This window comes from Rhododendron vialii, chromosome 2a (genome assembly GCF_030253575.1).
Source record: "Rhododendron vialii isolate Sample 1 chromosome 2a, ASM3025357v1".
In the NCBI taxonomy this organism is placed as follows: Eukaryota; Viridiplantae; Streptophyta; class Magnoliopsida; order Ericales; family Ericaceae; genus Rhododendron; species Rhododendron vialii.
This window is the reverse complement of record NC_080558.1, coordinates 26,214,787-26,232,267: the sequence shown is the minus strand read 5'-3', so window position 1 is coordinate 26,232,267 and position 17,481 is coordinate 26,214,787. Positions and strand designations below refer to the sequence as shown.

Here is a 17,481-nt window from a genome sequence, read left to right as displayed (position 1 = left end):
AATTTCATAAAGGTATTCCTAACAGCTCATGCGTCAAACTAGAAGCATAAACCAACTCGAATTATCCTAATTAGACCACAACTTTTCCTCAACCGTCACTTGTCCATCGCTACGCGATTACTCCATTTTGCCTCGATCCATACGAATATGTGATGATCATGCACCAACAGTGGTAGGTGAGCAACATTATATATGTACAACGAACCCCAAGACGCTAATAACAATGAGTATATCTATCAGCAAAACAACACAAACATATCATTGGATTTCCTTTTTTTAACATAATTGATTTATCTTTCATTTCTCAAGTATTAACCACTCCATGCAACAAGAACTAGTTTCCTTGATTTGTACCGAACAAGAGGCTCAGTGAGGAAGAATAGTAATCCAAGATACGGTTCAAAGTCGAACGACGAGCCAAACATTAGATTAACAACTTTATCTCTCTTTTCATTTCTCAAGCAACACAGGTCATAAGTCTAGCTCAACCAATCAACAATGCGTGATATGTGATGCAAAGCAATGCACCGGGCAATGTTGGGCCCCGTAACCCCCGCCAAGGTCCCACCAAGAAGGTGAACCGGGCTCCGTCCATATTGACGTGAATTCCGGGCGGTGTTGGGCCCCGTAACCCTCGCCAAGGTCCCACCAATGAGGTGAACCGGGCTCCGTCCATATTGACGTGAATTCCGGGCGGTGTTGGGCCCCGTAACCCTCGCCAAGGTCCCACCAATGAGGTGAACCAGGCTCCGTCCATATTGACGTGAATTCCGGGCGGTGTTGGGCCCCGTAACCCTCGCCAAGGTCCCACCAATGAGGTGAACCGGGCTCCGTCCATATTGACGTGAATTTCGGGCGGTGTTAGGCCCCGTAACCCTCGCCAAGGTCCCACCAATGAGGTGAACCGGGCTCCATCCATATTGACGTGAATTCCGGGCGGTGTTAGGCCCCGTAACCTTCGTCGACATCCGAAGTTGGATACGACTCCATCCATTGTCCATATGCTATGACATGCCACACCATGATACATACAAAGTTCGATGTCACACGTAGCCGTAACACTCGAATCATAGGTCCATAAACATCCTTCATTATGCACAATCCATCCATAATCAATCTCACACCCATTATCGAGTTAAAACGATTATACAACATCATTAAAAATTGCATACTCAATATTTTTCAATGATTCCAACGCCAAATTATCACCAACTTACTAATCTTTAAAACCCACAAGGACCCATAACCAATAGCACCATTTAACCATAACAAACAATAAAAAGAAAACGCAGCCCGATACCCTGCCCAGATTTTCAGATTTTCGTTCAATCTTCTAAAAATTACTATAAATCGAGTTCTTAATATTTTTGAGTGATTCCAGTCCCAATAGTTGCGCGATTGAACGAAGCTTAAAAGTCACGAAGGAACCCTTGTCAAATCTGCCCTCAAAGGGTGGTTAAACAGGGTTTTTCCCAGGCTACACGAATCTGTCGCGCAGCATGACAGATTGACACACCTCCACTCAAACGAACATAACTTTCTGTGTACTAAGAGTTTTAAGACGATTCTAGTGGCAAATGAAAGCTGACTTCAAGACCTTCGAATCGATATAAAGTTTGCATGAAACGGACATCGGACGAGGAAGTTATGGCCATTCGAAGTGGGCTGACATCCAGAACACGAGACAGATTGCAGACCAGTTTTCTAAAAATCACCATCAATTCAATTCTCAACGGTTTCGTATGATTCCAGCGGCATTAGAACGGGCTCTAAGTCTACTCTATTTCATACGAAGGAACCAAAATTCAATCATGAGTTTAAGAAGGCGTAAAACCCCAAAAACAAAGACCCTGTTTCTGCAGAATTTCGGAAATGGAACAAACAACCTCAAACAACGAAACAAAGCACGATCTAAGTACATAAACACCGTATAAACGCATAACAAGAGTAAGAGATTCCTACCTCATGGGTTTTGAGCAAAACCCGAACCTTTGACCAAGTCAACCAAGCTCCCACCGGTCCGATCATGATTTTTCTTGGATATTCGGAAAGCCCATGCGCCGTATAGCAACTTTAATTCTCGGGCCTTGTCCGGAATCACCCCCTAGGTAGATGAAATCGAAGAGAGAAGAGAGGAGGAAGTTTTTCGGAGGAGAGGAGGAGAGAGAGTGCCGAGAGAGTGAGAAAAGAGAAATGGGAGAAAGTAGTCTCCTGGGGAAATTGTAGAAGTGGGGAGCAATCCCCCGCTTCTCGCACCACACTCACACGTGCACCCTTCACACAATTACCCTTATATCCTCTCACGAACACGTCACACCGAATATCCGCACTGTCTATCTTGACGGGCTATACATTAACAAAAAATATATATATATAGCCTAAAAAAAATAATACGGGTCTCTACAACTTTTATTGTGATCCTATCCCAAACAACACAGACTTTAACGCAAAAGAAATGTCTTGTTCATCTGTAGATAATTCAAGCAACATACTACCTGCATAAAACTCTATGCTACCTTACCTAAATAGTGTAATATATCTACAAAACTCCTCTACTATCATTCCTACATTTCCACCTTCACAATTCACAAAAAAAAAAAGAAAATTCCATTACTCCCCTCACGCAAACATGTCCTCTACAACGGCACATGACATTCGTGCTTTGCACGTGGCCGCACCTAGTGATAAAAGAAGAAGATGCTGACAGACATCTTACCATGTAATATACTCGATTAACCATGTGAGGCCAAAAATTAGCATGTGGCAGTGTAAAGGACGAGCGAAAACATGAAGAGCATTTCAAATCCTCATAATAAGCCAAAGGTAGTAGAGTTATCAAAAGCGTCGATTGATTCCTTTATGATACCTTTCCATCGATTCATATCAAAAGTGCAATTGCAAAGAGCAAAGTGGACGAAGAATATATATCTGGATCTCAACAACGGAAGTAGATGAAAAGATCATTGCTATATACACACGAGAGAGAGAGAGAGAGAGAGAGAGAGAGAGAGAGAGAGAGAGAGAGTGTGTGGAAACCTAATGGATGATCCTTACTGATTAGGACACTGCATATGCAGGCGAGGTTATCTCAAATACTTGTCACAATCTAAAGCATAGGTACCAAAAAAAAAAATTCAATAGACTGACTTTTTTTCGCAAAATTTGTCTCGATACGAATGGTGTTTTGTTGCTTTAGAGTTGTTGCACATATGACATGTGTCGTAGCACCTATGCAGCTAACAAACGCAATATCTTTTGTAATATTGGTATGCTAAAATAAGAGTATATGTAGTAAAACACTATATAAAATGATTGACACTTTCAAACGTAAATCACTTGCAAGTAGAACGTAAAAAAACTTCCACAGTGTCTATGTATGTGGTTCAAGTAATTTTATTTTTGTGTAAGTTAATTTATTTACACATTTAGTGCAAGTTGTTTATGTGTTTGGTGGAAGTAAAATCACATCGAGAAATATGAAAATTAAAATTGCTACTGTGCTATAGGTGGAAGTCATATATTTATTTTGTGTAAGATCAATATGTATAAGTGTAAGTATAATCTCTATGAGCTACCACTCTTTCAGTTTCCTCCTTCGACTGAACAATACGGAGCAATGTTCTGAATACCGTACTGGTCATGGTACCAATTTTCCTACTGGTACAATACGTACCAGTACCGATCAGATACCAGGTACCATTTCGGATTTACCACAACTACAATATAAATAATAATTATATATAATTATAATTCAAAAAAATTCTCCATATATACCATGCAATTCATCATAAAATACTTATGTGTTTGCATCTTGTCCCACATTGCCTAGTTACAAAACTTTTTTCCATTTTAAATGACTTTGCATACTAGTAGACTTGTAAATGAGGACCCAAGGAGAGTTCTCTCGCACTAGGAAAAATGGGCTGTGGCCGAAGGCAATTTGGAAAAATTGATTCGAAAACCAATCAACCGGGTGTGCGTCACGGGTTATTCGCACGCAGGGGGGGGGTGCAAATTTGGGATTTGAGCCTCACGCATGTACTATAGTTAAGCTCACGTTTTGCTAAAATTCTGAAAAACGTTTTTTTATTTTTTTGGGTTAAGATAACCCAAAAAAAATTATGATAACATTTTTTTTTTTACCAGAAAAGGATAACGTGGTGGTAAAAAAAAAAAAAAAAACGCTCTGCAAAATTTCGGCCGAAATTTTCGGTAACCTTGTCTTGGCCGGTATTTCCCGAAACGACCGGTACCAACCGGTAAAGACCGGTATTGGGTCCGGAACGGAATTGGGGGGTTAGGGTACCGGTTCTTCGTCAAAACGGTATGTACCGGCTGGTACGGAACGGTATCGATAACTATGATACGGAGTATTATAACACCTCCACTGACGATCATCTGCCTCGCCAGCAGTCACACTCCGAAACCTTCTTCACCTTTCCCCTGCTTCCACTGTCTTTTTCCCACTAAACTTTTCGAGAGAGCCCATTACTCTAACGCAACAATTCTTGCTGCCATCCTCTCCTCTATTTCCTCAGCAATGAGGGAATTAATCATGATATTCTTTTTGCAATCGCTAGACGTCAAAATGTTGAACTATGTGCCACAAAATCAAATATCTCCGAAGAATGAGATGTCAATATTGGTGTTAATTGGATGGTAAACAGGAAGGGGATGAACGAAATAAATGATTGAGAAATATCTAGTTTTTTGATAGAGAAAATTATGTTGCATCTATTTGTGAGTAATAATTGAAGAGAACTCTATGCAGAATACAACATAGAGCACAATCAGATAAGGGAGCAAAACCGTACAAGGGATTTTGCATAACTAAATTTAGGATCTTGCTTTGAGTTTTGTTGGGTACACGTGGCATAAAACGTTGTTGTTTTTCCGTCATCTTTTTACTTTAAAGTGGCAATTAGATTGTCCGATCAATCAGTGGTTACCATGTATCTGAGATTATTTTTGTTCACCTCATGCATTGGGGTTTTTAAAATGTCGAACCATCGTAATGTTGATTCTTTCCGGCCAACACCACTGTCTTGTAATTTAACCGTTGCTCGCTCCAATTGTAGCCCTGCGGGAAAAGGTTGCAACTCATCAAAACAAAATACACTCAAAAATTCTTTCGAACTCTCTCTCTCTCTCACGATGGAGAGAATACACGTTACCGTGAGGACGAGGCCTCTCTCTCCGGAGGACGACAAGACCAGCCCTTGGCGAATCTCCGGCAAGTCCATCTCCAACCTTAATCACTCCTCCAAGTTCGAATTTGGTACTCTCTCTCTCTGTCTCTCTCTCTCAATCTATCTTTCTATCTGTATATACATAGGTAAATACACGTGTTTGTGTATAAGTGTATACTGGATTTCATCTCTCTTCTGAAGTTGTTATTCTAGGGTTTGATGTGCTCGCCTTTCTTTTTTTTTTTTTTTTTCCCTCCTGCTTTTTAGATCGGATTTTTGGGGAAAGCTGCAAGACGCAAGAGGTTTACGAAGCTCGTACCAAGAATATTGTCGCTGACGCTGTTTGTGGATACAATGGTACGGTGAACTATTTTTTATTACTGAAGAATTTCCAGCCTATATCTCTAAGTACTAGAATGTGAACATCGAAGGACAGATCAACTAGCATCATTGTCGTGTTCGTGGAAAATTGTAACCCCGTGTGTATGTTTTAACGAGTTTAGAAATTCTTGTTTCTGCATTGTTCTCTAACTTTAGTATGTTTATATTGCTATTCACAGAGTACCATTTTAGGTCGAGGGAAAGGAAAAAGGAAACAACAGTACTTGTGTCTGTGTATTTTGCAATATACTAAACAAATGAATAAACGGAGTTCTACGGGATTCTTAATTCATTTTGTTCTGAACAGTGAATACTTTAGACTGACCCACCAACCAAACAGAAGCAAGAAGCAGGAAATTTCCATTTCGTTTCATTGTCACTTCAATTAAATTTGCCTTGACAAATTCAGAAGACAGACAAAGTGTTAAGGTGTGGAAGTACAGCAAAAAATTCTTTGTGTCACAGAAAGAGTTGTACCTATCAAGGTTTTCATTGTAGATAACATAACTAGGAAAGAAGAGGACTTGGAAACCAGGCCTACCTTCTAAGTGATGAAGAACATTTATTTAGCTTTGAAGAATGTCCTGAAGAAAGAATCTGGGTAGCATCATTATATAACTTTGAAGCTCAAATGAACTCCACAAGCCTTTGCCAGTTTCAGCTATATATTGTTCTCTGGTTACTTATTTTAGAAGTCTTATCTAATTAATTTCATGCCCATAAGGTGCAGCTGTTAGTTCTGCGTTGGCTATTGACCTATCACAGCTTTGTCCTTTCAATTGATATTGAGTTCTAAAGGGAGCACCATAGTGGATGATGCTTAAATCTTGTCATCAGTTTTTTCCTTTGGCATAGAGTAATCAAGGAGAAAAAAACATATTCAACTAGACATTGCAAAACTGTATTATCAAGAAATGTAGCTCTATGTTTTCGTAAGTTGTCCAAAGTGTCTTGACCCTTGATGCGCTTACAAACATTGTTTGAGGGCTTAGTCCCTGTCCCGCCTGAGAACTCACACACTTCCAGTCTTCTTTATTCATATGTCACACAATTGAGGCAATAGGACATGAGTCAGTCAACTTTTTTCTGGTTTTACATTTGCGCATGGCAGTATGACACACAGTGTTGCACTTATTTTTTTTTTATGGTACTTCTGTGCATGTTTCATCTTTTCTGTTACTAGTTTCTTCAAATAACGCAGTTTCTGTGGATTCTCATGGCACCTTCTTGACTGTTTCATAGGACTGTTTACATATACCTTTAAGATACAAGAAGTTAAAAAGCTGTGAGAACATTTTTTTTGAATGTAAAAGAGTCATATTAATGTAAAACGTGCCCTAGGATTTACACCTTACATCGAATTAAGGTGTAAAAACACCTTAATTAAGAACTGTTCAACTCTCTCTCTCTCTCTCACTCAACATTTACCTCCTTTTAGGCACTGTTTTCGCCTATGGACAGACAAACAGTGGAAAAACACATACAATGCGGGGATCTACTGCTGAACCTGGAGTCATACCTCGTGCTGTACATGATTTGTTTGGGCTTATACAAGAGGTAGCTCATCAACTGTAACAGTCTAAGCTTTTAGTATTGATGAACTATCTTTTTTCATTTGTATGATCATTTCATTGCTGTTCATGTCTTCTGTGGTAGGGGCATTAGGTGTTAGTCACTGTTTTACATATGATTGGGAGTTGTTTGGTACTTGGGAATAAGCTTTCAAACGAGCATCAAGATTTATAATTGCTGGAAGAGCAACACATATTGGAAGTCTTCAGTTGGACTGTCCAAACCATTGTGGGCATGAGTTCTAAATTTTTGGTACTCTAGCATGTGCACAAGCAGTCCATTTTTTGTTGGGCATTCCCTAGGATGGTGTCTAAATGTCAGTTTTAGCTACGCAAGGTGTCTGGTAACTTCCCTAATGACACTTCATCCTAATGCCAGTCGTTTGCCTGTTAGGCATAGTGTAATTAAATACACTGCCTCAGGTATGACATACCACTTTTCTTGTATTTGTTTTTCCAAGTAATGTGATTGACTTGACTTGGTGTTTTCCCCTGATCACCGTCATATAGCTATGTGGGCCTCTAGTGGTGGTTTTGAATTAGCTTATGCTACACATTTACGGTGGTTGCTGTGAATAATCTCAGTTTGCATGTATTTTAGGATACAGATCGGGAATTTCTTCTAAGAATGTCCTACATGGAAATTTATAATGAGGAAATAATTGATTTGTTAGCTCCTGAGCACAGGAAACTGCAGATTCACGAAAACCTTGAGGTACTGTAGTTATGGCCCTGGCTAACTTATGTTGATATCCTGTCTGGTACTTACTGATCGTTTATTCTGATTTCTTTCATGTATGAAGCGTGGAATATTTGTGGCTGGGTTAAGAGAAGAAACTGTAGCTTCTCCTGAAAAAGTCCTTGAATTTATGGAGTTTGGAGAATGTGAGCTTTTTAACATTTGATATCCTCCAAATTTCTTCCTAGAACATATTCTTCATGGGTACTCTCTATCCTTTGTGTCTTCCCCCCAACAAGTGCACTTTCGTACACAATGTGCACCTTGACACACTTTTAACCTTGTCTCCAGTGAACTACGTGTCAACTACAGATACGTGTTGGTGATCCCTTGTCTTAGCTTATTTGAAGTTCTATACTGTTTTAGTTTTTTACTTTCTAGCATCTTTTGTCAAGTTGGAGGGACGTTCGACTTGTAAAGATCCCAGAGAAAACAAAACCTTGTCTGCTGCTCTAAATTTGATATCTTAAGTTGTCTTAAGTCATGCATCTATAATAAAGGATCCCCATTGTTGGAGACGATGTTTATTCCCTTCTCTTTTGGATATGATGTAGAGCACATCGGCATATTGGAGAGACAAATATGAATCTCTCCAGCAGCAGGTCACATACAATTTTCCACATGGTATGAGTTACTTTTACTTGAAGCTCTTTGGTTTTGCACATGTGCAATTTCGCCTGCCTTATATTCTAGTTGATAGATAATTGAGAGTAGGAATAGATGTGAAGATAAAGATGTTGGCAGTTCTTGTGATGCAGTCCGTGTATCTGTTTTGGTATGACCATTGAGACTTTCTACTCTTTCCTTGGCTTTTTTTTAATTTCATCTGTTGCCTCTTGGTACATGTTTTGCATTTATCATTGTTCGTCGGGGTGATATACACCTTTCTGCTCTCTTATTTTTTTCGTTTTGATTATGAGGTCTGCTTCTAGAACTTGGTCGACCTTGCTGGTTCAGAGCGTGCTGCAAAGACTGGTGCGGAAGGTGTTCGTCTGAAAGAGGGGTCACACATTAACAAAAGTCTGATGACACTTGGTACAGTAATCAAGAAACTGAGTGAAGGTGCTGGGAGTAAAGGGTAAGATATTTAGTGGTACTAAATTACGAATTTCAGAATATTTATGCATTTGCTTATCCAATGGTCAATATCTGATGCAGGGGCCATGTTCGTTATCGGGACAGCAAACTTACTCGTATTTTGCAACCTGCACTGGGGGGAAATGCAAATACTGCCATCATATGTAATATCACACTTGCTCAGGTAACACTTCCATAAACTAGGGTCCCATTTTTTTACTGAATCCTTCCTCCAACCTAGGAAGGAATACAGTGTAAAAACACTCTGAGTGATGGTGTTTATTTGGGTTGTCAACTTCTAGTTCTGGGTTCGTTACGTGTAATTTGTCCTCTAGTTTTCATCTTTCTTGTATGCAGAACATTTATAGGGAAAAGATTAAGTTCTATGAGCTAGATTCCAAGGCTCCATTAATATTCACTGAAGCTTGAATCTCCAGTGTAACAATATTCCAAGACTAATGTCCGGTTGGTTTTTGGAAATAAGTTTGTATCTGGAAGTTTATCTTCAGAAATTTTCTCCTTGAAACCAGTGTGGAAGTTTATTACGCATTAGGTTTGCTAATTGATGTTGTCATATTTAATATGTCAGTTCTCAATGAAAATAAAGATCCTATTAAAAACATTGCCTAAAGCCCTTGCCCCTCCACTTGGAGAATACCATTTTCTCAATTAATTTGGCCATTGGCTGATTTGGGTGTTTAAAATAGAAGACTGAGATAAAAACAAGAGGCCAAGGAATCATACAAGTACATACTTTGGAAGGGGTAGATAAACACGAACTGTTTGATGTCATGGACTTCCTTTTTGGGCCATTAGAGCAAAATAATCATAGGCTTGATCTTGCATGCAACACTCGAACAGTTAGTAGCTGCATTGGTGATGGCCATAGGATAGCTTACGTGCTTATTTTGAAGGGTTCCTCATCAATCCATGAGAGTGATGCTCTTTAAAGAAAAAAAATCACTCCTTGACATTTGTATCATACTAACTAGCATCAATCATGTTTTGCATGAGCAACATGCATAGAAAACTCATTCGTACCTATGTCAGTTATGTATTCTTGATGACTTCTATTGGCAATTTACATTGATTGTTACGTACAAAACATAAAAACAGACTAACATTTGATTAAAATTGACCACTTGTGTATGAAGTTCAGAACACGATATTTTTACCTCACTTTCATTTCCTTGTGATTTAGTTCTTTTCATATGTGACAAGTCAAAAACACAATTTAAAATGATTTCTTGAAAATGGTCTATCTTTAGGATTTTATTTCGATAAGCAGCTCCTGAAATAATGTTGCTAATCACCTTATATGTTATGCTTTTCGTATTCTTCTTCTTTGGAAATAGAATAGTGTTCTTCAAGATGTAATAAAAGCAGTGAACTTTAAATTTAATATGGGTTATCATATAAATTTAATCATCAAAGAACTTTAAAGCATTTATTGTATAGACGATCATGTTAACAAATAAGGATTGAAAGAGCATGGAATCATTATTCACAATTAATTACCATCCTTCATTTTTTCAAGGTTTCTTTTTTTATTTTTATATTTGGAACATGTTATTATTTCCCGATTTTTATTGATTCTCAATTTGTCACCTCCTTCGTGGGAAATTGATTTTTACGTCTATTCTTCCAAGCTATTAATTTAGTTATTTAATACCGAACATCAAATCAAATGTTGGGTCCTAGTACATTATGTATGTTCAACGTCGCGTCTTAAGTTTGTTGTTGTGGCCTGTGGTCCCACATGGCCCATCTCCTGACATGCTAATCAAATATTCTAGGTCTCTGTGTTGTTGTGTACATTTAGTATTAGATACTTTAATGTTGCAGGTCCCACTTGGCCCAATTGCCTTGTCTTTAGACTTTAGGTGTTGAGGCCATGCAGGGAGCAGCTTGGGGATTTGAGAATTTGAGTGTAAATGAATTTTGTCCAAAACTTTCAATCCATGCTGGCATGCTGTAACGCTAGTATTTTCTTTAGCTACTTTTGCATAGTGCCAACTCCAATCTCTTTTTGTTCATGTTGGGATACGACTGCATTATTCACATGACTAATAGTAAATTCAGCGCTATTATGTTCCTCACTTCTTGTCAACATGCCTCAACAATCAACATCATCCCATGGCCTATCTCCTCAAGAAAATTATACATCGTTGCAATACTTACCACTATGGTACACAATGCTATCATCACCGAGCTTAAGCATTTCGTTGAAGGAAGATGGACTTATTTATCACCATGCCTAAGTTTTGTTCATGGGACTCATCCTCACAATGCGCATCTATGTCATCACCAGAAACTCTTAATATGGGTTTACATACTGGTCAAATGTCGGATTCAAATGAGGCTATGTAACTAGGATTTGGTATAGAACCATTTTTACAATGGAGGCTTTGTACCTTCGTGTTGTTTCTTCATTACTATGTCGAGGTTTTGTTTGTTTTGTTTTTTCCGTTCAAAGTTTAGGCAATTTAGTATATGCCTAAAACGGAGAGAGTTTGCTTTGAAGCCAAAATGAATATATTAGGATTGGGCCCAAAATTAGCTTCTCTCTGTTTGTTGATGTTTATTTTTCTTACTGTTTCTTTTGGTTGCTTTAGATCATACTTGTTGCATACAAGGTTACTTTTGCAAATTCTTTTTCTTAATAATTGCTTATTTGATGCAGATTCATGCTGATGAGACTAAAAGTAGTCTCCAGTTTGCCAGTAGAGCGTTATGTGTGACAAATTGTGCTTGTGTGAATGAGGTTTGTTTTCGAATAGAATTGTGCTTTTTTGGTAAGCTGCGGAAGGATTTTACCAAGCCTTATATTATGCCTATACTTAATTTAGTGTACTAGTTTTTTTCTCTTACTGTTAATTTTTTTATTTACTTGGAACCATAATTCAGTGAAAACCTTTTTGCTAGATCTTGACAGATGCTACTTTGCTAAAGTGTCAGAAGAAAGAAATTGAGGAGCTTCAGGTATAGCACTAACCCGATTCTATTTCTGTGCTCATTACCTAGAATTAGAGGGAGCAGTTTTAGTGTTATGTAAATTTGTTTCTTTGTTTTCCAAAAGCACAAGATCTCTTTGCTTGAAGTAAGCAATGCAGAGCTAAAAGGGAAGCTTCAAGAAAGCAGAATTGCTTTTGAACATCTTGCACAACGTGGTCTTGATGCTCAGGTTTGTTTCATTTGGGTAGTATAGGTTGTTTCATGCGCTTTTAAACCTTAACAGTTTTACTTTGTTAAAGACAGTATGAGATGCCTTATGTCTGGGCTTATACAGGTTGAAAGAACAGCTGCTTCTGGATTTTCTTGCACTTGCAGTCGGAACTCATTGTGCAAGACAAGAATGTGTAGATGCCAAGCTGGTGGAGGAAGCTGTGGGGTCTCGTGCAAATGCTTATCCTATCGTTGCCTTAATAGATAAGTAACTCTCTCATCAATTACTATGTACTGTGGAAATGCTTATTTTTACCGCGACTGAATTGATTATCTGACAAAGCTTAAAACAAATGTTGTTCGCAATAACTTGAAGGCTGAAGCTTAATGTTGCTAGTATCTACAAAATTATAAACACTAGTTCATTGGGTTAAGATCTCTTAATATTCCGAGTCTCGAACCACTTTTGTTGGTAATGCTATTTGTAAGAATGCATTAACAGTTCAATATTAAGAGAAAAGAAACAACCAGAGTTTGCTACAGTGGGACTTTTATTTTCCTTAGTTTAACTTGATATTTACCATATGTCCAACGTCTATGGAACAAAGAATGCTGATTTATGTCCTTATCTGTATGATTCGAAAATGGGTTTTGCTGATTAATACACGTCGTATCCTTTATGGGGATTTATCCGATGAGGAGAAAAAGAAAGCTCAAGAGAAAGCCAACATCCTTGATGAAAGCATCAGCATCAGCTTCCAGATAAGCAGCCTTGCTTTGTACAAAACAGACACTGAAGACATGACACTGTGAAATCCTGGAAGAAGATAGCTGAATTCAATCTCAACACTAATTAGGTACAGAAATGCTTTCACGTTTGTAAAAAGACTTGTTATTTGCTCCTCTTTCAGTGACTTAAAGTGAAAGCAAAACTTGTTGAGTACTCTTACTTTGGCATTCTTGTAACTTGAGTTTGTCAATTTATAGCTAAGGTTGTCATAACAGGATAGGTATTCTGTATTGTTTTTTATTTTATGTATCGGATACATATCAAGTACCATAAGGTATGTAAGCAAGTGTAAATATAAGTAACAAAAATTGTTATACCGGTATGCTATGATGCACGGACACGGACACGGACACGGACACAGGGACATGGAAATTCTTAAAAAATGGGGACACAGAATCGGCGGGGGACATGTCACGTGTATATTTATTTGTGTACTTATTTATTTATATATTTAAGTAACAACAGTTTGACCCCCAAAAATTTGTAAAAAATACAATTTGACCCCCGCCATGTCCCTATCTGTGTCCCAACCGTGTCCCCCTCATAAATTTAAAGTAAATTATTGGACACGCCACGTGGCATGTTGGATACGTGTCCCCGTGTTCGGAGACTCCGAACACTGCGACACTTCAACCTTGAGAGGTGTCGGTGCTTTATAGCCAGTATGACATAAAATCTATTACTCATATTGAGTACAAACTTAAATGATAAAAATTTGTTCTTTAAGCATATGACGCATTCTAGTAATAAAAAATTGGCATATTGCATCATGGATTGGGCAAAAATATTTGCTTCAAACATAAGATAGGTTTAGACATTGTTATTGGTTTACCTCTATGTGACCCATATCTTAGGGTACATATTGCATCAAATTCATGGCATATGAGTTATTCAGACATTAGTTATGTTACAGGTTTGCACAATTTTTCCTCTAAACATCACTTATTGTAAGATACGTAGTATGCATCGTAAGACTTTTTTTCATGAGAAAAAGATTTTATTAACTTGGCTAGATATTACAATATGCAAATTTTTTTGATCGGCAAACATATTTGCATTAAGAAGAGGGAGAAACATCAGATACAAGGATTACACATAGCTTGGCTGGGATCAAAGAAACACAGTTCTGAGGTAGTGTTCCTGAAGAAAAAAATGCTACCCAATGGGCAGCTTAGTTTGCTCTCTCTAGGGATCCATGCACGAACTAAATAAAGTTCAGAAACGAGATATAATATCCTGAATAATACGTGCACACTCCCAGGTGTAGCAATGTTGAGACACTCAATGAGATTGGAAGCTTGCTGTCTTCTTGTTGCTTTCTATCTCCACTGATCTCAAACACAGAGCCTTGGCCATTAGACAAGCTTCTCTAGGAGCCAGCTGCTTTGCAAACAAAAGCTGAAGAGTGAACCACCTTAATCGTTTTTCCATTTAGAACTTTCACCTGTGTGGCTGAAAAATCATAGCCGAGCTTTTTCCACTACACATCACAGTTCAATTTTATGGCTCGCTGGGCGGGGGCCTTCCATTTGGGTTTACACAGAGGGGGCTGCAGCTCTACTAGAAGGGTCTGAGACTGAAACTGATGATGCTAGCTTTAGTTCTTCCCATGCTTGTTCCATCTTCAAGGCAATTGACTTAGCTACGATAGGAGCCCCTTAAAGTTCGGAACACTCCTTTTCCCCTCGAAAGACTCCATCCCACCATAGCAATACTATCAAGAAAATTTGTTGAAGTAGTCTGCCACTGCCTGTAATTCGTAACGTCATTCGTCTATCGAACAATAGAGTTAGAGTCTCACATAGAAACCTCTATAACTTACAGAGATCCCACACCATCCTGGTTTCTTGCAGTGGACGTGCATAGAGGGCTCTCTGGGGATCGAGCACAACAAGCTAATAGGTAGATCGAAAAATTCATTTTTGTTATGGTAGTATTCCCAACTAAGTTGGTGCATACGGCCCGAAATAATCACGAACTCGCCAATCCTCAAATGGAGTTGGTAAGATCAACTGAAAAAACACCTAAATGTGCCACCCGATGGTCCTCCATCGATTGCTAAAACTGTCACGCCCTTGATTTTTAACATAATAAGATAATCCTTTCTAGAAATAAAATCTCCGCATTACATAGGTAATACCCACAAGAGAGTTCCAAGTTCCCAATTGTTCATCTCACAATCCAACTCCAAAGTTTAAAGAAATTACCTCATTGGCACTCCGGCCCGAAAATGCTTAAGTACAAGTACGATTAAGTTTAGTGATTACAAACATTTCAGACAAAAGAGAGTAAGCAAGATAAGTTACAAATACATCTTTGTCAAAAGAAAGTCATTACAAAGATGACTAAGTTACTCTCTGAGTTAGCTTCTAAAACATGGTCCTTCAATCCAAGCACACATATCATGCAAGCTATTGTCCAACGTTTAAACCTAAAAATGAAGATAGGTTGAGTTATACTAGCACAGTAGAAAAATCTTTTACCAATTCTATATGCAAATCTGAGACAAGTGCAATGGAAAGAAAGGCAACCAACTTACTACTCGTTTAATGATAACATAGATGGCACATCCTATGAAGTCAAGCAATCTCCAAGATGTCAAGTAGATACGTTGTTTGATGCACATCGAGTTTGTCGACATTCATTACGTTTCAATCTAATGTGTGACACAATCTCAAATAAATCATATAGTCCATGAGACCACAAGTAACTTCGACCTCTACGACATGACGCTCTATCCCATGTTTCCTTCGACTGTATTCCCACCCCTTGCGTTACAGTATAGACATTCCTAGAGTTAATATATCTCCACCCCTTGCGTTACAGTGAACCCTAACCACTTAGATCACCGTATTACCACCCGTTGCGTTACGAGACCCACTCGAGTCTCTGCATGTAACGCCCCTAATTTTGGAAATGTTAAATAAACATTTTTATGTTTTTTTTTTTATCGGCAAAAGTAACATTTTATTAGTGGAAAGGGAATGAAATCCAAACAAAGGTTGGAAAATACAGCCGAAGGGCAAAACCCTTAACATCTAAGGGCCTAAAATGCCCGGATAAATAATAACAGCGCACAAACACCTGAGAGACCTAAAAGCCCAGATCAAACAATACATAGCTAACAAAACTAGAACCAGGCCCACCAAGGTAGGCAAGGCCCACCCCAAAGAAAACCCTAAACCTAATATACTCCACTGCAAAATTTCAAACATCACTATTCGACCGCCGTAGTCACAAGATTTAGGCAATCACCAACCTAGCCACATCGCCAGTCCGCAATCTTCAAACAACCAAGGACCACCACCGGCCAAACCCTAAAGATTAATGAAACCGACAGCCAAAACAACTTGACAGCCGCGGATGCTCACCTAAGCCGTTAGGCAAAAATCGTGGCGCCCAACAACGACACACGGCGAGAGACCCCGCCAGAACCTGCCTCCCACCACCGCAAGACCACCATGCCGCTAAGCAAACTCCGGTTAACCCAACAGAAAGCCATACGGGAAAAAACGGGGAGAGAAAAGCAAGATCGAGATCCAAGGACAGCAAAAAGGGACGGTTAAGAGTGAAATTTCACAGAGAAGTAGAGGTGGGGGTCAAGAACAAAGAGAGGAGAGGGAGATAGAGAAAAGGGACCGAGAGAAACGTTACCGAGGTTGACCCCGTCGCTGTTCGGAATCCCCAAAAATGATCGAGAAACTGTCGGTTTGGCCCCCATAAACGACTTGGAGAAGGCCCATCCGTCGAGATCCATAACATTGGCTTTGACCACCCGCACCGCTGCTTCCAACCACCTCGATACTCCACCGATCGTTTTTGAATAAATGAGAGAGAAGATCAGAAACAGGAAGATGGAAAGGAGAGGAGAGTGATCAGAGAGAGAGAGAGAGAGAGAGAGAGAGAGAGAGAGAGAGAGGGAGGGAGGGAGGGAGGGAGGGAGAGGTGGGGGAGGAGGAGGCGCGGCAGCTGCACCTCCCCCGCCCAAGTAGGCCCTAATTTTGGAAGCTATAGAGAGGAGAAGATGAAATGAAATCGAGAGAGAGAGAGAGAGAGAGAGAGATATTTAAATAAACATTTTTATTGAAAACCTAAATAAAGTTCGGCTCATTATTACAGCATAATTCTCACAATAGTACATTTATTCAACAAAGGGAGGGAAACTAGGGTTCTTATTTACTGCTCTGCCATCCTAGCCAGCTCCTCGGCTCTGAAAGCCTCCAAGGTGTAGAGCTCACCCTGCTCATCTACAAAGTCTGACACATTATACCAGTATCGCCCCCAGTATAATATGTCAGGGTTACAACAGTAACATTGTGAGCTACAAAAGCTCAGAAGAATAATCCCATACCCGCTAACCCATAATTTCTAATAATAGGACTTAGTAGCAACATACTATAGCAGGTAAATAATCCGCGATAACCTGTCAATAACACATGTGCATTCAACAACTTCCAATTCAGAGATTAACAATAACACATGCACATTCACTATTCAAGTGGCGCAAATGTCCGTGTAATCAGAGTTTCTCCTACGCAACATTTTCGTAGATCGTGTCACCTTTTTTTT

The 17,481-nt window shown here is 39.1% G+C and overlaps 1 protein-coding gene across 1 annotated transcript; it reads left to right on the top strand.

Moving 5' to 3' along the window:
• Positions 1 to 4,965: 4,965 nt before the first annotated feature.
• Positions 4,966 to 13,234, top strand: LOC131316718 (kinesin-like protein KIN-7O). Its single transcript, XM_058346150.1, has 13 exons — positions 4,966 to 5,278; positions 5,457 to 5,546; positions 7,009 to 7,127; positions 7,743 to 7,856; positions 7,945 to 8,026; positions 8,437 to 8,504; positions 8,581 to 8,655; positions 8,813 to 8,958; positions 9,039 to 9,141; positions 11,641 to 11,721; positions 11,883 to 11,939; positions 12,037 to 12,141; positions 12,247 to 13,234. The coding sequence occupies exons 1-13, from the start codon at positions 4,999 to 5,001 to the stop codon at positions 12,388 to 12,390; spliced, it is 1,464 nt and encodes a 487-aa protein (XP_058202133.1). The 5' UTR covers positions 4,966 to 4,998; the 3' UTR covers positions 12,391 to 13,234.
• The last annotated feature ends 4,247 nt before the right edge of the window (positions 13,235 to 17,481 follow it).

Bases quoted from the DNA above. Each gene is read 5' to 3' on its own strand.
- LOC131316718 (XM_058346150.1), top strand. From the start codon at position 4,999: ATGTCGAACCATCGTAATGTTGATTCTTTCCGGCCAACACCACTGTCT. The intron at 7,128-7,742 runs GTAGCTCATCAA...CATGTATTTTAG, and splicing joins TGTTTGGGCTTATACAAGAG to GATACAGATCGGGAATTTCT. The intron at 8,027-8,436 runs GTGAGCTTTTTA...TATGATGTAGAG, and splicing joins ATTTATGGAGTTTGGAGAAT to CACATCGGCATATTGGAGAG.